The sequence below is a fragment of the Carcharodon carcharias genome, chromosome 1 (genome assembly GCF_017639515.1).
Source record: "Carcharodon carcharias isolate sCarCar2 chromosome 1, sCarCar2.pri, whole genome shotgun sequence".
Lineage (NCBI taxonomy): Eukaryota > Metazoa > Chordata > Chondrichthyes > Lamniformes > Lamnidae > Carcharodon > Carcharodon carcharias.
This window is the reverse complement of record NC_054467.1, coordinates 229,686,138-229,708,305: the sequence shown is the minus strand read 5'-3', so window position 1 is coordinate 229,708,305 and position 22,168 is coordinate 229,686,138. Positions and strand designations below refer to the sequence as shown.

At 46.0% G+C, this 22,168-nt stretch overlaps 1 protein-coding gene across 1 annotated transcript in view; it reads right to left on the bottom strand.

Moving 5' to 3' along the window:
• ccdc142 (coiled-coil domain containing 142) overlaps window positions 1-22,168 on the bottom strand; it is a 212,934-nt gene that overhangs the window by 46,323 nt on the left and 144,443 nt on the right. Inside the window, exon 9 of the mRNA XM_041195012.1 lies at window positions 5,378-5,527. Within this exon, the coding sequence (XP_041050946.1) occupies window positions 5,378-5,527 (150 nt within the window). The remainder of the gene's footprint in view (window positions 1-5,377; window positions 5,528-22,168) is intronic.

Here is a 22,168-nt window from a genome sequence, read left to right as displayed (position 1 = left end):
AGCCCATGGGATCCAAGGCAAAGTGGCACATTGGATGCAAAATTGACTGAGAGGCAGGAAGCAGAGGTTAATGGTTGAGGGACATTTCTGTGATTGGAAGTCAGTTTCCAGTGAGGTTCTGCAGGGCTCAGTGCTGGGACCCTTGCTGTTCGTGGTGTACAGAAATGATTTGGACATAAATATAGGGGGTTTGATCAAGAAGTGAGGAGGATTGCCGTAAACTACTGGATGATATCAATGGACTGGTCAGGTGGGCAGAGCAGTGGCAGATGGAATTCAACCTGGAAAAGTGTAAGGTAATGCACTTGGGGGGGGCTAACAAGGCAAGGGATTACACTATGACTAGTAGGACCCTGGAAAGTACTGAAGATCAGAGGGGCCTAGGTGAGCATATCCACAGATCATTGAAGGTAGCAGGACAGGTAGATAAGGTGGTTAAGAGGACATACGGGATATGTACCTTTATTAGCCGAGGCATAGAATACAAGAGCAGGGAGGTTATGCTGGGACTGTATAAAACGCTGGTAAGGCCACAACTGGAGTACTGCATGCAGTTCTGTTCACCACATTATAGGAAGGATGTGACTGCACTAGAGAGGGTGCAGAGGAGATTTATCAGGATGCTGCCTGGGCTGGTAGGTCTGAGCCAAGAGGAAAGATTGGATTGGCTGAGGTTGTTTTCCTTGGAGCAGCAAAAGTTGAGAGGGGACATGTTAAAGGTGTATAAGGTGTATAAGGGGTATAGAGAGGGTGGACAGGAAGGCACTTTTTCCATTAGTAGAGGGGTCAATAACCAGGAGGCATAGATTTAAGGTAAGAGATAGAAGGCTAAGAGGGGAGTTCAGGAGAAATGTTTTCACCCAGAGGGCAGTGGGAGTCTGGAACTCACTGCCTGAAAGGATGGTTGAGTCAGAAACTCTCATAACATTTAACAAATATTTAGATATTCACTTGCGTTGCCATAGCTTCCAGGGCTATGGGCTAATCGCTGGAAAATGAGATTCGTGTAGTCAGATCTTTGTTGACCAGCGTGGACATGATGGGTCGAATGGCCTTCTTCTGTGCTGTAAACATCAATGAGTCTATGCTCTAGGGAGGGAGGTCTCAGGGTCTGGTAACATTGGGGGTGGAGTGGGTTCAGGGAACACTAGAAATTAAGTCTTGGGGAAAAATTTTGCCCTTGGCGTGTGGGCTTGGGGGGACTGGTGGGAGCAGTTGGGAAGCCGACTGCCACCCGCAATCAGGCCTGGAGGGCAATTTCATGCTGGTGGGCAAATTAAGACCTGCCCAGCATGAAACTTGAGCAGCAGGGCTGAGTGCTGCTCATGCGGGCGAGGGGAGGAGGGCGAGCTAGGCGAGCGCGACCTTCGTGTAATCTTCCTGAGGTAGAGAGCTGTCTCAAGGAGATGAACTGATTTCAGGTGAAAAATTAAAGATCTTACAGATGTTATAAAACATGTCCCCTCAAATGACTCTGTCACATGAGCAGGGACATGTTTTTAATTCAAGTGTAAAATTTTAATGTGATTTTTATTTGCTTTAGGAAACCTCATCCCGCCTGTGGATGAGGTCTTCTAAAAAAAATGTAAAGGCCGCTTGGCGTTTTCACCTGCCCATTAGGTTGGACGGGCAGCGTAAATTTGAATTTAATTAACTTTTTAATGGCCTTAATAGGCCTTTTAATTGTCAGCAGGATGCTGCCGACTAAGGCGCATGCCCACCGAATGAAATATCGCGGGACTGTGTGATGACATTGGGACGCTCGACCAACTTCATTGCACATCATTTTACGCTCAGCTGGGTCATGCACGCACCCGCCCACAGAGCATAATTTTCTGCCCTTGGTTTTTAAAAATTATATATTTTCATGGGATTTGAGAATCACTGGCAAAGCCAGCATTTGTTGCCCATCCCTAATTACCCTCGAGAAAAGTGATGCTGTGCTGCCTTCTTGAACAGTCCATCTGGTGCAGGTGCAGCAAGAGTGCTGTTAGCAGGGAGTTTCAGGTTTTTCACTAAGTGACATTGCAGGAACAGTAATGTAATTCCAGGCCAGGATGGTCGCACAGGATGGTGTGTGGCTTGGTGGGGAGCTTGAAGGTGGTGGTGTTCCAATGCATCTGCTGATCTTGTTCTAGGTGGTAAAGATCACAGATTTCGAACGTGTTGTCAAAGGAAGCTTGGTGAGTTGCTGCAGTACATTCTGTACATGGTATATGCTGCCACATTAGGAGATGGTTCTGTGTCTTGGAAGTGGCTGGAGGAAAGTCTGAAGAGGGATCTTGAGAGCTATCAGGAATGGAAAGGGACTGTGAAGTATTTTAATAGGGGGAGATGGTAGGAAGACTGGCAGTATCAGTGGGTGCGGAGCGGGGGGGGCATGGAGAAAAGGGTCTAGCAGCTTTCAGATGACGTAACCAAGAGAATGGTCCCTTTCAAACCATCAGGTACTATCCTCCTGCCACTCTCACACCAATCAGTCTCCTTTCTAATTTGTATGTAGCCCATTTTGTAGGTATACAAATACATCAAGACAGGGCAATGAGCACCAGTGAATTAATACTTTCTTATCTTTGTTGCCACTGTTCCTGTTTCACAACCAGTTTATTTTTCAAAGCAATGTGAATCTTATGTTAACTGTAAAGATAATTTTAAAAATCTAAAATGCTCTTTATTTACAAAAATATCTTTTAGTTTGCTATACCGCTTAAACAGGAAATGGTACACATTTATATAGTATAATGGACCTGAAATTACAGGCCTGGAAGGGCAGGAGAGTGGACTTCCTCAAACAGAAAGGGCTGGAATTTGGGGTGAATCTGGTTCTAATGGATGTTCCATCAGGCGATCACCAACCCCCCATCACAATGCTCCTCTCCCACCCCTCCAACCCCTGCCCATGTTCTCTCCCATGGAGAAAATGCCTGCCCTAGATTTGGGACGAGGTCACTGCCAGGGGACAGCGACTTCCCAGAAGTCCTACCCTTCCTCAATAGGGTTATGAGATCCAAGGTTGCAGATTTTAAGCCAGCCACTATACCACCAAGAGAAACAAACAAAGCCACTATATCACCAGGGAAAGCAAAGATTTGGTAGGCTTGAGTCTGAAATCAAAGGGGGTAATGATTGGAGGAGGCTAATAATTTAGTAAATGGATCCCAGCTGCCTCATTTATCACCTGAAAATTCTAAATGCAGGGTAAGGAACCACCTGATGAATGAGAAAAAAGACTCATAATCATGAATATATATATATATATATATAGTTGTATATACGTCTTGTAATGTGTCAAATGAGTTAAGGTCAAATATTAGTACTATTTTCATTTTGTTGAAGAAACATGTCTGTTTGGAGGAATTATAAAAGGGTCATTCTGGTTCACTTGTGTCTAAAACAGAAGAATGTTAATATGAAAACCCATTATGTGCCACTGTGCATGACTGGTTTTCTTATCAAAATATTTTTTCAATTGGTTAGACCCATCTAATGAAAATCCCACACATATTAGTAACTAGTTAAACAGGGGAAAAATGTGCAGTAGACAAAACATTGTTAGAATTACAGTGTTTAAAAATGCCAAGAGCAAAATATTTTCAAAAGGGAATGTAACAAGTAGGGCATAAACAATTGCTCAGTTCACTACAGTGAATCACTATTGAGTTTTCTGTAAATTTGTGGCAAAAAAACTGCTTAACTGTGGCATAATGTTCATTTTCAGATACCGGTAAAACGCCAATTAGTTACATCTGCTGTGAAAGCAATTAAAGCAGTCAATTTCTGCATAAGGCTCCACAAACAGATAAATGATACTTTTTTTGGTGATACTGGTTGAGGGCCAAATGCTGGCCAGGGTGCCAGAAAAATTGCAATGGAATCTTTTACATCCACTTCAGGTACCAATGAAGCCTCAGTTTAACATCTCAGGCTGGATTTTACCAGGTGGTGTGGTTCCACCCCACCCAAACCCCCAAGGCTCAAAAGTCAGTAGGGAGTTTGCCCACAGGAGAATGGTTGGCTGCTGTTATTTTACAGCCAATTGGACATTAACAGGCCTGAGGCATGATTTCTGCCCTTCAGGGACAGGAGGTCCTGCCTCAAGGAACTGCTGGCTTCTGACTGGGCAATCAGAGGCCAGCAGCTCCTCATGCTGCCAGCACTAGCTGGAGAGATGGCAGCTGGTGGCATTAGAGGCCCAGGATCACTGAGGGACCCCAGACCAAGGGTGAGTGAAGGTGGGATGGGATCGCAGGGTGGAGGTCACATGAGAGGTGAGGCAGAAGGGTATCAGAGGCAAGGGCAGGGGGTGGTTTTCAGTAGCACCCCATTTCTGGATGTCAGGTCCCCTGATCAGGCCCAAAGTGCCTGGGGGAACCCAACCCCCAACTCCCCTGGGAAGCCGCACGAAGTTTGATGGGTGGCCTTCAGGAGGCGCCCAAAAGCATTGTAGGCTCCATTTAATCCCTGAGCCACTACTAAATCCGGTGGCCTAGGGGATAATGTGTGTTAATCAGCTCATTAGTGAGCCTACTTGACATCCCATCATGGGCGGCAAGAATCCCCCGTCAGCCCTTCCTGCCCTCAGACTTAAGCGGGGGAGCCTTTGCTTCTGTCAAGAGTCTAATATGGGGTTTCTCCCTCGATTAAATAGCCATTTTCTCACAGTGACAGGCTGCATGAAATCTAGCCCAATTAGACTAGGAATCTCATATTAATCCACAATTTCAAATCTAACTCCAACTGGCCAGGTTTCCTGTGCTTTGGAAAGCCCGGCAGCGAAAGGGAAGCGAAGGCAGCTGGATCCATGTGTTCTTCCACTAACCTGAATCCACTCTACCTACCTCACCAACCTCCCACCACTACCCCACCACCCCCATCTCCCCCACATCTCCACCACAAGGATTCTGAACTCCTTACAGAGCCTTCAATCTCAGGCCCCCGCCCCGGACCTCCAATCTCCCACTGGCCTCCAATCTTGCTCATGATGAATCCACAGGCCTCCAATTTCTAGCCTCCTCACCAGTCCCCAATTGCACCAGCCTCTCAATCTGACTGACTGGAGTCCAAAAACAAAAAAAATGTTGATCAGATCCTGGTGTTAAATTCGGCAGCACTTTCAGGATCCCTATTCTTCTGGTTTTCCCCATGTCAATCCAGTGCTCTCGCTCCCTTCCCATCTCCGAGTAAAAATCTGGTCCTGAGTCTTTTTGTGGCATTTTGTTACTCTAATCTTAAGTAAAACCATTTGTTATATAAGAACATTTAAAATGAATTTTGCTATTAGTATAGATTGGACAGTTAAACAAGCATCTTGCTCTATCAGTTCATTTAGTTCACAATTGAAGTTCAGCTTTGAAGAATTAAAAGCAAGGTTCCTTACATTGAAGATGGCTGCAACATAGCTGAGTTCTTTCACTAGTGTAGTTACTTGAGCCAACAGCAAAGTCTCCTGGATTCCTTGGCTACTTATTTCCTCAAAGCATAAGGTTTCTGCAAGCTGCACCATCTTCGATGCCATAACCCTGAGAAGCTAGTTACAAAAGAAATAAGTTATGAGCAATCTAAAAACTTTTCAGGTTTCTTCTGGAACAAAAGTAAACCAAAAATATATATACTGTATTGAAGACTCCCTAATTTCTGTGAAATGTAAACATTCAGCAGATAAAAAAGTACAAAGGTCAACTAGCAGAGAAATATACTTGTGCCAGGAAAAACTGAATACAAGTCTGAGCCAATACTAATTTTGGTCATTCAAACCAGGTTGGTCTTGTTATCTTAGAGAATTCTTTGCTAAACAAAGAACTTACGGCCAAATTAATGAAAATTTGGTCTATGCTGTTGTTGATACCACTGAACTTAAATAGCTATTTTGGCTATTTAAATGATGCTGAGTGTTCATTTTGAGTAACTTTTGACAAATAGAAGTGAATATTCAACAGATGTTGGTTTGCTTATTGCTAGTTCCGAGCAACATTTATACCAAGGATCATGCTACACTGCCATTACAACAAGAACTTCCATTATGTTGTGATCACACAAACTTCATGGGCAGAATTTTGCCCTTGATAGGCAGGCGGACCCCCGGCTCAGCGGCGGGCGGTCAGCCGATTGCTGCCGCCGAAATGGGCCCCGCCGCCATTTTGAGTGGGCGGGCCAATTAAGGCCCACCCAGTGGGCCACCAGACGGAAAGCACTATGCACTTCCTGTGCAGAGGGGGATTCCCCAACTGTCAAAGTGCGCTCTTTCACGTGCATCTCCCTGAGACTAAGTGCTGTCTCAGGGAGAGCGCTGAAAGTGTTATAAACTTTAAAAAATAGAAAAATAAAAAAATGATTAACATGTCCCCCTCATGTGACAATGTCACACGAGATGGGACATGTTAATAAATATCACATAAAGTCTATTAAAGTTTTTTAATGCAAACATGAAACCTCATCCTGCCAGTGGATGAGGTTTCATGTTTTTTCAGAAGCCCGCTGGGGTTCCGGGCCTGCCCGCCAGCCTGAAGGTTGGACGGGTAGGGTCTTTAATTAAAATAAAGCTGATTTCGCGTCCGTCCACCTTCCTGAATATTTAAATGGGGCGGGATGATGTCTGCGTCAGTGAGTGGGCCCCACCCCCAACTCACCGATGGAAAAATTCTGGCCCATAGTACAAATAATACAAGCAAAGCACGCTGCAGTTACTTTCAAAGTAAAACAAAGAACAGGTAAGAACATGGTGCAGTGATGTTACAATTTATACAAATAAAAATTTAAATTGCATAATTTTTGTTTTTTTCTTGTCTTCTGTACTTTGTTTGATTTCTTCAGGATATTTTAAGTCTCAGCTTTTGATCTTTACTAGCTGCTGCAGAATTCAAATGACAGGCAAAACTTTGTATGTTCCCCATTCCTTTAAGCTAGTTCTGAACAGATCCCAACAGACTGAAGAATTTACTGGTCCACTGCTACTTATGGGGGGGGCGAACATGGCCGAGGAACCCAGCAAGGCAGGAACACAGAGATCCTGATGAGTTTAACAGCAGAATCTGATTATCACTTTCCTCTTCTCATTTCCACTTAGAACCACATAAGGTTACAGTGCAGAAAGATGCCATTCATCCCATCGTGTCTGCGCCAGCCGAAAAGAGAAAAAAGAAATTAGATGCTCATTTTAATCCCACTTTCCATCACCTGGTCCGTAGCCTTGCAGGTTACAGCACTTCAGAAGCAGATCCAGGTATCTTTTAAATGAGTTGAGCGTTGCAGCCTCCACCACCAACTTAGGCAGTTAATTCCAGATGCCCACCACCCTTTGGTTGAAAATGTTTTTTCCTCATGTCCCCTCTAATCCTTCTACCAATCACCTTAAACTTATGCCCTCTGGTAATTGACCCCTCAGCTAGGGGAAACAAATCTTTCCTGTCTACCCTATCTCGGCCTCTAATAATTTTGTACACCTCAATTAGGTCACTCCTTAGCCTCCTCTGTTCTAGAGAAAACAACCCTAGCCTATCCAATTTCTCCTCACAGCTACAATTTTCAAGCCCTGGCAACATTCTTGTAAATCTCCGCACTCTCTCCAGAGCAATTATATCCTTCCTATAATGTGGTGACCAGATCTGTACACAAATTTCCAGCTGTGGCCTAACCAACATTTTATACAGTTTCATCATTACATCACTGCTTTTGTGCAATATCTTGTCCAATAAAGGAAAGCATTCCATATGCTTCCTTGACCACCTTGTCCACCTGTCCTGCCACCTTCAAGGACCTGTGGACATGCATCCCAAGATTTCTCACTTCCACAATCCCTCTCAATAACTTCCCATTTATTGAATATGCTCTTTGTTTGCCCTCCCCAAATACACTACCTCACACTTTTCCGAATTGAATTCCATTTGCCACTTCTCCGCCCACTCAACCAAACTATTGATATCATTCTGGAGTCAACGTATATTCTCTTCACTATCAACTACATGGGCAATTTTTGTGTCATCTGCAATTTTCCTAATCATGCCTCCCATATTTAAGTCTAAAACATTAATATATATAATAAACAGCAAGGGTCCCCACAACTGAGCCCTGTGGAACACCACTAGAAACCGTTTTCCATTTGCAAAAACATCCACTGACCATTAATTATCCTTTGTTTCCTGTCACTGAGTCAATTTTGGATCCAACCTGCTACCTCCTCCTGTATCCCATGAGATCTCACTTTCCTAACCAGTTGGCCATGTGGTACCTTGTCAAATGCCTTACTGAAATCCATGTAGAAACATCCACTGCATTACCCTCATCAATCCTAGGAGCCTGGGAAATTGGCAGCCTGCCCCAGCTGAGCACATACTCCAATTTCTTTCATTTTTATCACCATGAAGCTGTTAGGCTGTCATTAAAAACCCAGTTGCTTCATTAATATCCTTTAGGGAATAATACATGCCATCTTTACCCTGGTCTGGATGTGACTCCAGTCCCACATCAAGTGGTTGACTCTTAAATGTCCTCTGAAGTAGCTTAAATTGTATTAAACTATCTGCAATGGCTCAAGAGGGTTTTCACTCCCACCCACACTCTCAGACTTTCTCAAGGCAACTAAGGATCTGCAATAAGTACTGTCCTTGCTGATGACGCATGCATCCCGGGAATGAAGAAAGACAACTATTTGCTATCAACAGTGTGCTCCGCTTATTATAACACCATCTCTCTTGCAAGTATCACTGATTTATTTTATTCCTTATGGAATGTGAATGTCATTGGCAAGGCCAGCATTTGTTGCCCATCCCTAATTGCCCTTGAGTGGCTTGCTAGGCTATTTCAGAGGACAATTATGAGTCAACCACATTGCTGTGGGTCTGGAGTCACTTGAAGGCCAGCCCAGGTAAAGGGCAGGAGGTTTCCTTCTCTGAAGAGCACTAGTGAACCAGATGGGACTTTATGACAATCAATGACAGCTTCATGGTCACTACTACTATTCCAGCTTTACTAATTGAGTTAAATTCCACCAGCTACCATAGTGGGATTTGAACCGATGTTCCCAGAGGATTAGCCTGGCCCGCTGGTTTGCTAGTCCAGTGCGATTACCACTGTCTACTATCCTAACACACTGCAGATCAGCATCTGTCCTGATACCAACCGGTCATTGTGTTGCATTAAGACCCTGAAAGATGGCATCCAAGCAAATGCCTTATTTTGTTTAAAATGAGAACTTGTATCCTGCCAGTGCTCACACTGTGCATCTCATATTTGTGTCTCCCAGGTCCTCCATTTGTACCGTAAAGAAATTCCTGCACTTCAACTAACTCTGCTTCCCAAACAGTCTTATCTTATTTATATTTATGGCTAATAATATAAAAAGAAACCATAAAATAAAGATAAAATGCATGATTTGGCCTGAATTTTTGCATGACAGAGAGCTTCTCCACAGGGGCAGGAATAGGGGTGGGTTGTATTTCGCATTTGCACGTTACAAGGAGACAACGGCCCATATAAATCAGCAGCTGCCTCCACTTGACTCGGATTTTGGTCTCACAGGTGTCTAAAACGTGATGGGTGCAGAGTAGACCTGGTAGGAACAGGTTTGAACTTTGTGCATTTCTTGAATAGCCAGCGCACCCCCTTTGGAGAGTTGTAGGAAGCCTGTGAAATTTGCTTTAACCTTATCGTAACTGCCACAGAACAGGCAAAAAATCAATTCAAGCTTTAACTCAACACTCTAGGATGGTGGGTCTGCTGGACTAAAAGGACAGTTTTCTTTTGCCCCCGACTGACTTATGCACCCAAGTGTCAGGAAGAACTTTGTGCTTGAGAAGGGTGCATTGCACTTAATTCTAAGGAAGATACAAGATGGGCATACCACTCTTGCACATGGATGCCATAGAAACGTCAGCTTGAACAGCCAGAGGCCAGAGGGGAGGCAGGACAACCAAGTACTACCCTGTGAAAAGTGTGTCAATATGATGGAGAGCCAGTGCAGAAGACCACTGAGGTTAAGCCTCAGGTGATGACAGATATATGTTGCCTGATCCAGCAACAACTTGAGCCACATTCCATCGACCTCCATGCCCAGTCAGTGGCTAGAAAGGTAACTGCTGCTCTTAATTTTTATGCCTTTTGGAGTCTTTCCAGGGCTTAGCAGAAGTCTAGTATATCCCAGTCCAAAGCATATAGCTGCATTAAGGCTGTAATTAATGCCCTGTTTGCTTGTGTGGGGTATCACATTAGTTTTCCTGCAGATTAGGCATCTCAGATGCAAAAAGCTACAGCCTTTCCTGAATTAGCAGACTTCCGACAGGTGCAGGGTGTTATTGATTGCACCTCTGATGCCATGAAGACTCCAACTCAGCATGGGGACACAGAATCACATAGTGCAGAAGAACCCTTCGGCCCATCGAGTCTGCACCGACATGAGAAACATCAGACCTACCGACCTAATCCCATTTACCAGCACTTGGCCCATAGCCTTGAATGTTATGACGTGCCTAGTGCTCATCCAGGTACTTTTTAAAGGATGTGAGGCAACCCACCTCCACCACCCTCCCAGGCAGTGCATTCCAGACCGTCACCACCCTCTGGGTAAAAAGGTTTTTCCTCTCATCCCCCCCTAAATCTCCTGCCCCTCATCCTGAACTTGTATCCCCTCGTGACTGACCCTTCAACTAAGGGGAACAGCTACTCCCTATCCACCCTGTCCATGCCGCTCATAATCTTGTACACCTCGAACAGGTCGCCCTCAGTCTTCTCTGCTCCAACAAAAACAACCCAAGTCTATCCAACCTCTCTTCATAACTTAAATGTTTCATCCCAGGCAACATCCTGGTGAATCTCCTCTGCACCCCTTCCGGTGCAATCACATCCTTCCTATAATATGGCGACCAGAACTGCACACAGTACTCCAGCTGTGGTCTCACCAAGATTCTATACAACTCCAACATGACCTCCCTACTTTTGTAATCTATACCTCGACTGATAAAGGCAAGTGTCCCATATTCCTTTTTCACCACTCCACTAACATGTCCCTCTGCCTTCAGAGATCTATGGACACACACGCCAAGGCCCCCTTTGTTCCTCAGAACTTCCTAGTGTCATGCCGTTCATTGAATACTTCCTGTCAAAATACTCCTTCCAAAGTGTATCACCTCACACTTTTCAGAGTTAAATTCCAACTGCCACTTATCTGCCCATTTGACCATCCCATCTATATCTTCCTGTAGCTCAAGACACTCAGCCTTACTATTAACCATCCGGCCATTCTTTGTGTCATCCGCAAACTTACTAATTCTAACCCCACCCCCCGACATAGTCATCTATGTTGTTTATATAAATGACGAATAATAGGGTACCCAGCGCAGATCTTTGTGGTACGCCACTGGACATGGGCTTCCAGTCATTAAAGCAGCCTTCTGTCATTACCCTCTGTCTCCTACAACTAAGCCAATTTTGAATCCACCTTATCAAATTACCCTGTATCCCATGTGCCTTTGCCTTCTTTATAAGTCTCCCATGTGGCACTTTGTCAAAGGCTTTGCTGAAATCCATATAAACTACATCAACTACACTACCCTCATCTACACACCTGGTCATCTCCTTAAAAAATTCAATCAAATTTGTTAGGCATGATCTTCTTCTGACAAAGCCATGCTGACTATCCCTGACCAAACCTTGCCTCTCCAAGTGGAGATAGATACCCTCCTTCAGAATTTTCTCCAAAAGTTTCCCTACCACTGACGCGAGACTCACTGGCCTGTAGTTCCCTGGCTTTTCTTTACAACCCTTCTTAATTAGCTGTTCTCCAGTCATATGGCACCTCCCCTGTGGCCAGTGAGGAATTAAAAATTTGGGCAGAGTCCCTGGGATCTCCTTCCTTGCCTCCATCAACAGTGTGGGACTCAAATCATCCAGACCTGGAGATTTGTCCTCGTTTAAGCCTGCCAACACCTCCTACCCAAAATCTGCAAACAGTACTGTCCCGGCAGACCAATCGTGTCAACCTGTTCTTGCCCCACGGAACACATTTCTTGGTACCTTGACTCCGTTCTCTCTCCCCTTGTCCAGTCTCTTCCCACCTACATCTGCGATTCCTCTGACACCCTACATCACATCAACAATTTCCAGTTCCCTGGCTTCAACCGCCTCCTCTTCACCATGGACGTCCAATCCCTCTACACCTCCATCTCCCACCAGGATGGTCTGAGGGCTCTCTACTTCTTCCTCGAACAGAGGCCCGAACAGTCCCCATCCACCACTACTCTCCTCCGTCTGGCTGAAGTTGTTCTCTCACTGAACAATTTCTCCTTAAACTCCTCTCCCTCCAAATAAAAGGTGTGGCTATGGGTACCTGCATGGGCCCCAGTTATGCCTGCCTCTTTATGGGGTATGTGGAATATTCCCTATTCCAGTCCTACTCCGACCCCCTCCCACAACTCTTTCTCCGGTACTTCGATGACTGCTTCGGTGCTGCTTCATGCTCTTGTCTAGACCTGGAAAATTTTATTAATTTTGCTTCCAATTTCCACCCCTCCATCATTTTCACATGGTTCATCTCTGACACTTCCCTTGCCTTCCTTGACCACTCTGTCTCAATTTCTGGTGATAGACTGTCCACCAATATTCATTACAAGCCTACCGACTCCTACACCTACCTCCACTACAGCTCCTCACACTCCGATTCCTGTAAGGACTCCATCCCATTCTCTCAGTTCCTTCGCCTCCGTCGCATCTGTTCTGATGATGCCACTTTCAAAAACAGTTCCTCTGAGATGTCTTCCTTCTTCCTTAACCGAGGTTTCCCACCCATAGTGGTTGACAAGGCCCTCAACCGTGTCCGGCCCATCTCCTGCGCATCCGCTCTCTCACCTTCCTCTCCCTCCCAGAACCACGATAGGGTCCCCCTTGTCCTCACTTATCACCTCACCAGCCTCCGCATTCAAAGGATCATCCTCCGCCATTTCCTCCAACTCCAGCATGATGCCACCACCAAATACATCTTCCCTTCACCCTCTCTGGCGGCATTCCGCAGGGATCGTTCCCTCTGGGACACCCTGGTCCACTCCTCCATCACCCCCTACACTTCAACCCCCTCCCATGGCATCTTCCCACACAACCGCAAAAGGTGCACCACCGCCCCTTTACTTCTCCTCTCCTCACCGTCCAAGGGCCCAAACACTCGTTTCAAGTGAAGCAGCATTTCACTTCCCTCAATTTAGTCTATGCATTCGCTGCTCCCAATGCGGTTTCCTTTACACTGGAGAGGCCAAACGCAGACTGGGTGACCGCTTTGCGGAACACCTTCGGTCTGTCCGCAAGCATGACCCAGACCTCCCTGTCGCTTGCCATTTCAACACACCACCCTGCTCTCATGCCCACATGTCCGTCCTTGGCCTGCTGCAATGTTCCAGTGAAGCTCAACACAAACTGGAGGAACAGCACCTCATATTCCGACTAGGCACTTTACAGCCTTCCGGACTGAATATTGAGTTCAACAACTTTAAATCATGAACTCTCTCCTCCATCCCCACTCCCTTTCTGATCCCCCTTTATCCAATAATTTATATATATTTTTCTTTTCCCACCTATTTCCATTATTTTTAAATGTATGTCCATCCATTGTTTTATCTCTACCTTTTAGCCTATTTCAATCCCTTCCCCCCACCCCACCCCCACTAGGGCTATCTGTATCTTGCTCGTCCTGCTTTCTACTCTTAATGTCACCATTAGCACGTTTCTTAGCTAATATCATCACTGTCAACACCTCTTTGTCCTTTTGGCTATGACATCTTTTGGTAATCTCCACCTATCACTGGCCCTCTATCCAGCTCTACCTGTCCCATCCCCCCCTTATACCAGCTTATATTTCACCTCTTTTCTATTTTTCCTTAGTTCTGTTGAAAAGTCAAATGGCCTTGAAACGTTAACTGTGTTCCACTCCGCAGATGCTGTCAGACCTGCTGAGTTTTTCCAGGTATTTTTGTTTCTGTTTTGGATTTCCAGCATCCGCAGTTTTTTGCTTTTACCTCCAATACCTTGTCACTTCCTTTATCAATTTGCTCAAGAACCTCGCAGTCTCACTCCCCAAGTTCCATACCTTCATCCTCATTCTCTTGGGTGAAGACGGATGTGAAGTATTCGTTCAACACTCTACTGATGTCCTCTTGCTCCACCCATAAATTGCCCCCTTGGTCCCTAATGGGCCCTACTCTTTCCCTGGTTATCCTCTTCCCATTGACATACTTATAAAATATCTTGGGATTTTCCCTCAGCTGCTTCGGTCACACAGCAAAGGCATGCTGCAACTTCAAAGTAAAAAACCAACTCAAAACATAGGGTCCAACATTAGATTTCATGATTGGGCAGCACTTACTAAACAATTCTGATTGTGCTAAGAGACCACAAGAGAGAATCCAACCATCGCCCCTTGATGTTCAATGGAATTACCCCCACTGAATTCCTGGGGGTTACCACTGATCATAAACTGAACTGGATTAGCCATATAAATACTGTGGCTACAACAGTAGGTCAGAGGCTAGGAATCGTGCAACAAGTAACTCACCTCCTGACTCCCCAAAGCCTGCCCATCATCTACAAGGCACAAGTCAGGAGTGTGATGGAATACTCCCCACTTGCCTGGATCAGTGCAGCTCCCACAAAACTCAAGAAGCTTGACACCGTCCAGTTCAAAGCAGCCCGCTTGATTGGCACCACATCCACAAACATTCACTCCCTCCATCACTGACCATAGTTGCAGCAGTGTGTACCATCTGCAAGATGCACTGCAGGAATTCACCAAGGTTCCTCTGACAGCATCTTCCAAACCCACGACCACTTTCATCTAGAAGGACAAAGGCAGCAGAGAGATGGGAACACCACCATCTGGAAGTTCCCCTCCAAGTCACTCACCATCCTGACTTGGAAATATATTGCCGCTCCTTCACTGTCGCTGGGCCAAAATCCTGGAACTCCCTTCCTAATAGCACTGTGGGTGTACCTACACCATATGGACGACAGTGGTTCAAGAAGGCAGCTCATCACCATCTTCGCAAGGGCAACTAGGGATGGGCAAGAAAGCTGGCCCAGCCAGCGAAGCCCACATCCTATGGATGAATTAAAAAAAAAGAATTACACTGAAAACCAATCTAAGATTATCAGTTGGGCTTGCAGTGTGGCTCACTTACAAGTGCTAGAAGCTACATATATTCACACACAGGGCCCTGCCCTTTACAGACAGAAGGAGCATGTCCATGCATTGCATCTTTTTCAACTAAACAAAAGCTTAGGGAGAGCCATATCCTGGTTCATTCCTCATGACAATGCCTTGACCAATCAGAGTCAACCTGCCTGGTTTGAAATTAAACATAAGCTTGGCAGTTAACTGTTCCCCTGGTGCATCCTCCATGGTAGTGCCTCTACCAATAAGAGTCCACTTACCAACCAATTAGCACTCTCTTCTCGTACAGCATAAATTGTTGTTCCTTTTACAATTGGCATTCTTGCAAATCTGTCCTGATGAGTGCAAGTCGAAAAACTTCGACACATATCTCCTTTTCAGCAATACTCAAGTTCTATATTACCAAATGATTAATTAAAATAGTGTCCTGAGGCATTTCAAAGCACAGTACAGTGCTCACGCTGATTCATGTTTCAGCAGGTTTTATGCTAGTGTTGGATACATCTTTCAATGTGATAAACATGAGAGTCAAAATGACTACTGGTTAACAACTTATCAATTCTTGCCTATTATTGTATGGGTTTGTAAGTTTTCTTTGAATTTGCAAAACTATAAATAACTCCCATTTTATCACGTGGCACAGTTATTCTGCAGCACTGTCATATCTGTTACTTTTGCTTTGCTTTCACAGGCCTAGTCATAAAAGAAACACAGATGGTTGTTATGAGTACAAGGCCATAATTTTATCAATAGGGGTTGTAGAACAGTGAAGGTCTGAAGATTAACCTGTAGTTTATGGCATCCTTTGTACACTACAAACACTCACTCCCAAAATGTGAATTTTTCTATCCGCTGAAGCTGGAAACCAAAAGAAATTTGTAATTAATTACTTATTTATTCCTGAGATTTTAGGAAGATGAGTAGCAGAGTAGCCAAGCTGGGGTGGAAGGAGTACATATAGAACTTCATTGCAAAGGCGTGATGATTTTAAAGATTGATTCCAAAAGTACAGAATAAGTAAATTAGGTTAAAAAAGAAACTATTGTAAGCAATTTTAGGATGGATAAATATAGAGATAATAAGCTAGTTTAAACTGAGTGAGACCTCTGAGTGGAGAGGATTGTCAATTTGTAGATAAATCATACAATGATACAGAGTAGGAGGAGGCCAAAAAGCCCATTGTGCTTATGACGGCTATTTGATAGAGCAATCCAATTAATCCCACCAGTCTATACCTTCCCCATGGACTGTATATTCTTTCCCTTAAAGTACTTATCCAATTCTCTTTTGAATGTCATTATTGTTTTTGCTACCATCAACCTTCATATCAGCTCTGGTCCCTTTTCCAATCATCTTAAATCTGTACCCTACAGTGGCCCTTCTGCCACTGGAAACAGTTTCCCCTTATTCACTCTATCGAAACCATTCATTTATCAAATCTCTTCACTGTTCTAAGGAGAACAGCCTCAGTTTCTCCAATCTCTCCACATAACTGAAGTTGCTAATCTCAGGTACTATTCTATTAAACCTCTTCTGCACTCTCTCGAAGACCTTCCCAGAATTGTATACAATACTTCAGTTGAGGCCTAACCAGCATTTTATAAAGGCTTAGCCTTTTCAAGTTTCCTCTTGCCCTCACCTTTCATCTCATTGGCCTCCACGTTCAACGGATCATCCTCTGCCATTTTTGGCACCTCCAGCATGATGCCACCACAAAATACATTTTCCCCTCCTCTTTCGGCATTCAAGAGGGACTGTTCTCTCTTCTCACCCTGGTCCACTCCTCTATTGCATCCAACATCCTGTCCTCTTCCCATGGTACATTTATATGCTCTTTTACCTCCTCTCTCCTTGTTGTCAAAGGCCCCAAGCACTCCATCCAGGTGGAGCAGCGATTTACGTGTACTTCTTTCAATTTAGTATTATGCTTTTGCTAGTCACAATGCAGTCTCCTCTGCATTGGGGAGACCAAATGCAGATTGGGTGACTGCTTTGTGGAACATCTATTCAGCCCACAAGCATGATCCCAAGCATTTGGTAGCCTGCCATTATAAGTCTTCACCTCGTTCTCAAACTGACATTTCTGTCCTCATCCTACTATGCTGTTCCGATGAAGCCCAATGTAAATTGAAGGAATAGCACTTCATCTTTCAATTAGGCAGCAAGTTCAACAGTTTCAGACCGTAATCTCCGATCCCCCATTTTGTTTCCTTTTCTTTGCATGTGTTGGCCTTAATCTTGTTTTTCTTGAACTTGCTTTTGGATGGCAGCTGTTCATTATTTTACCATTCCCACCTCCTCTGGACCCATCTTCTGGTTCTTTACTTGTACCATTACTACTCCCTTTGGCTCTGCCCCACCAACTCTTTTGTCATTTAATGTATCCCATCTTCCGTCCATCTTCCCCATTTCGCCAAGTTAAAAGCTTTTACGTTTGTAATTGTTTTCCTAATTCTGATGAAATCTCACGACCTGAAACATTAACTCTGCTTCTCTCTCAGATGCTGCCATTTGCTGCATTTTCTGTGTTTATTTCTGAATCAGATGATCCCTGAGGTTAGTAGCATCCTAGCAAGATCCTCAAGCTCCGCGCTGGACTTGGCTACATCCCTGTGCAGCTGGGGCACCTGTAAGTTCTGCATTTTTCTCCTCCTCCTCTCCCTCCGATAAGCTGAGTTCATCCAACGCTTCACCTTCTTCAAGATGCACGCCTCTCTGGAGAGCCCTATTATGGAGAATGCAGCAGGTCACCACCATGCACAAGATCCTTGTAGGAACATACTTGCAGGGCGCCACCCATCCTGTCCAGGCACTGGAACCACGACAACAGTAGCCCGATGGCTTGCTCAATGGCTGTCCAAGTGAACAGATGGCTGCGGTTATTGCGACTCTCTGCCCCTGTTTCTATTTCATGGTCATCTAAAGAGGCAAGTAGCCATCCCTTCAAAGGATATCCCTTGATCCATAGAATCCATCCAGATAGTTTGGAGGGCGTAATGGAGTTGCAGCAGCCTGGACTACTGGAGGATGAAGGAATCATGGCAGGTACCAGGAAAGAGTGCGCACAAATTCAGGGAGTTCTTGTTGTGGTTGCAGAGCAATTGAACATTGAAGGAGTGGATGTCTTTGATGTATCTCACTGGATTTTTCACAAAAAGAGCATCAGTGACCTGTGCTGGTGGTATGCAGTCTCCTGCAAGATACCAACAAGGTCCGCAGCTCACCCTTGGGAGGTACCAGAGAAGAGGTTCAATGCCACAGTGACTTTAATGGCTACTGGCAGGGCAAGGCAAGCTATGTTTCGAGGTGCGAGGTCTTCTGCTATGAGGGCACAATCTTTGAGATCACCTGCCTGGGTAGGTGCAGTTTCCTCCAGCACTAGTTCTCAGTCATCTTAACATAGCTCCATCTTCAACAGTAGATTCTATGCTGAGGGTATGGCCCCTATTGCTTTCCTGCCCCTCATACCTCACCTTTGACCAGGGCTTGCCCTTTCTGCACAGGATGTTGCTCCTCACCGCCAACTGAGCCTGAAATCTGAGACAAAAACAAAAATTGCTGGAAAAACCAAGCAGATCTAACAGAATCTGTGGAGACGAAGACAGAGTCAACGTTTCGAGTCCGTATGACTCTTCATCCTGATGGGATTAAATGTCACTCAGGAAGTTGACGCCTGTAATCTGGGTTCCCATGCCTTTAGAGGCAAGGATCCTACCTGCAAGAGCTGCCAGCCAATCAGAGGGCAGCTCCACTGGGAGTGGTGGCCACTACTAGAACTGCAGGAAGTCCGGATCAGCAGCCATTGAGGAGGCCCTGGAAGAGGAGAGTGGGGCAGGCTCACCAGGGCCAGTCCGGCAGGCCCTGGTAAGGGTGGGAGAGTGTCAGTGTAGAGGGTAGGGAGGCTATGGTGGCACTTTCAGCGGGGTAGCTCTCATCACCTGCAGGGCCTTCCATGGGGCACAGGGTGCCCAAACAGGAGATCTCATCCCATCCACACTGTAGTAGAACGGCAGCGGCAATGGGGTAGGGTTCTTACGTGGCCCTGGTATGAGTTGGGAAGGAAATGGGGCTCTCCACCTTCCCACTTGATTATATGCCAACCCTCAACACCGCATTCCATTCTACACCTGGGAGCAGGAATTCAATTCTGTTTAATGTTTTACTGTTTTACTGTCCCACGCCAAATTCTGAACAATAAGCCCATGATTAGCTTTTCAACGAACCTTAATTAGCATCATTACTGGATATGCCCTGCCCCCACCTTGGTGAAAGTCATTGACATCAGGATAGGCAAGAAGAAACTGGCTGTCAGCTAGCGTTAGTATTTTCTGTCGAAGGGTCATGAGGACTCGAAACGTCAACTCTTTTCTTCTCCGCCGATGCTGCCAGACCTGCTGAGTTTTTCCAGGTAATTCTGTTTTTGTTTTGGATTTCCAGCATCCGCAGTTTTTTTGTTTTTTTCTCTGTGTTTAATTGACTGCCACTGCTCTTCAAGAAATGCCTACCTCCTTGAAGAAGTTCTGTTCCTCTCTGCGACAAGATTTCCGGATTTCTCTGTTGCCTTGTTCACCTTCATTGCTTTCCATTTCTCTCCTAGTGTTTGACAAGGTGTTTACTAAAACCCGCTTTCACAGCCATATCTCCTTTCTCAGTGACTGTCTCCGTCTCCGACTTACCCCACATGGATTTCAACTGAAATTCCACCCCTCATGTTTCGAACCCACCCAGGATTACAGGTATCTCCGGGACATAAAACGTTTCTCGGACTGCTGTTCCCGTCACATTCTGAAATCCACTCTCAGTGCCATGCGCCGCCATATGAACACACTCGACCTCTCCCTCCAGCAGCACCGCCGTACCCTTTTTCAAAGCTGCGCGTGCCCCCAGTTTCATTTTATCCTTCGGCTCATCCGACGCCTCAACAAGAAACTTTTTCTCTTTCTCTCAAGTGCTAAGGAACGCAAGCTCCAACAACTCATCGACACCAACACCCATCTAGGACCCTCCACCCCTGCCTGTCCCTCCGTCCCCACCCCATCTTCCAATCCCAGCCCCAGCCGTGTATTCACTATACCCCCTGACCTTCCCCTCTCCGATGCTGAACGTTCAGTGCTCAGCAAAGGACTTAGTTTCATACCCTTACGCCCTCACCTCAATGAATTTCGGGCTCGGCATGATACTGAACTCTTCTTCCGCCGTCTTCGTCTCCGGGCTCACTTCTTTGGGCAGGAGTCCTCTCCCAGTTCAACGGATCCTTTTACCCATCTTCAATATTCTCCCTCCACCTGGACCCCTCCCTCTGGATTCTTACCTTCTCTCGATCTTTTCATTGAGAACTGTCGGCGCGACATTAGTCGTCTCAATTTCTCTGCTCCTCTCACCCATTCTAACCTGTCTCTCTCTGAACTTACTGCACTCCATTCTCTCAGGTCCAACCCTGACATTGTCATCAAACCCGCTGACAAGGGTGGTGCTGTTGTTGTCTGGCGCACTGACCTCTACCACGCGGAGGCTGAGCGTCAACTCGCAGACACTTCCTCCTACCTCTCCCTGGACCATGACCCCACCACTGAACATCAAGCCACTGTTTCCAGGACTGTCACTGACCTCATCTCCTCTGGGGATCTCCCTCCCACAGCTTCCAACCTGATAGTTGCCCAACCTCGGACGGCCCGCTTCTATCTCCTACCCAAAATCCACAAACAGAACTGCCCCGGTAGACCGATCGTCTCAGCTTGCTCCTGCCCCACAGAACTCATTTCTCGTTATCTTGACTCCCTTCTCTCTCCCCTTGTCCAGTCCCTTCCCACCTACATCCGTGATTCCTCTGACACCTTACGTCACATCAACAATTTCCAGTTCCCTGGCCCTTACCGCTTCCTCTTCACCATGGACGTCCAATCCCTCTACACCTCCATCCCCCACCAGGATGGTCTGAGGGCCCTTAGCTTCTTCCTCGAACAGAGGCCCGAACAATCCCCATCCACCACTACTCTCCTCCGTCTGGCTGAACTTGTTCTCACGCTGAACAATTTCTCCTTCAACTCCTCTCACTTCCTCCAAATAAAAGGTGTGGCTATGGGTACCCGCATGGGCCCCAGCTATGCCTGTCTCTTTATGGGGTATGTGGAACATTCCTTGTTGCAGTCCTACTCCGGCCCCCTTCCACAACTCTTTCTCCGGTACATCGATGATTACTTTGGTGCTGCTTCATGCTCTCGTCAGGACTTGGAAAAATTTATTAATTTTGCTTCCAATCTCCACCCCTCCATCATTTTCACTTCCCTTCCCTTCCTTGACCTCTCTGTCTCAATCTCTGGTGATAGACTGTCCACCAATATCCATTACAAACCCACCTACACCCACAGCTATCTCGACTACAGCTCCTCACACCCCACTTCCTGTAAGGACTCCATCCCATTCTCTCAGTTCCTTCGCCTCCGTCGCATCTGTTCCGATGATGCTACATTCAAAAACAGTTCCTCTGACATGTCCTCCTTCTTCCTTAACCGAGGTTTTCCACCCACGGTCGTTGACAGGGCCCTCAACCGTGTCCGGCCCATCTCCCGCGCATCCGCCCTCACTCCTTCTCCTCCCTCCCAGAAACATGATAGGGTCCCCCTTGTCCTCACTTATCACCCCACCAGCCTCCGCATTCAAAGGATCATCCTCCGCCATTTCCGCCAACTCCAGCATGATGCCACTACCAAACACATCTTCCCTTCACCCCCCTTATCGGCATTCCGTAGGGATCGCTCCCTCCGGGACACCCTGGTCCACTCCTCCATCACCCCCTACTCCTCAACCCCCTCCTATGGCACAACCCCTTGCCCACGCAAAAGATGAAACACCTGCCCCTTCACTTCCTCTCTCCTCACCGTCCAAGGACCCAAACACTCCTTTCAAGTGAAGCAGCATTTCACTTGCATTTCCCCCAACTTAGTCTACTGCATTCGTTGCTCCCAATGTGGTCTCCTCTACATTGGAGAGACCAAACGTAAACTGGGCGACCGCTTTGCAGAACAC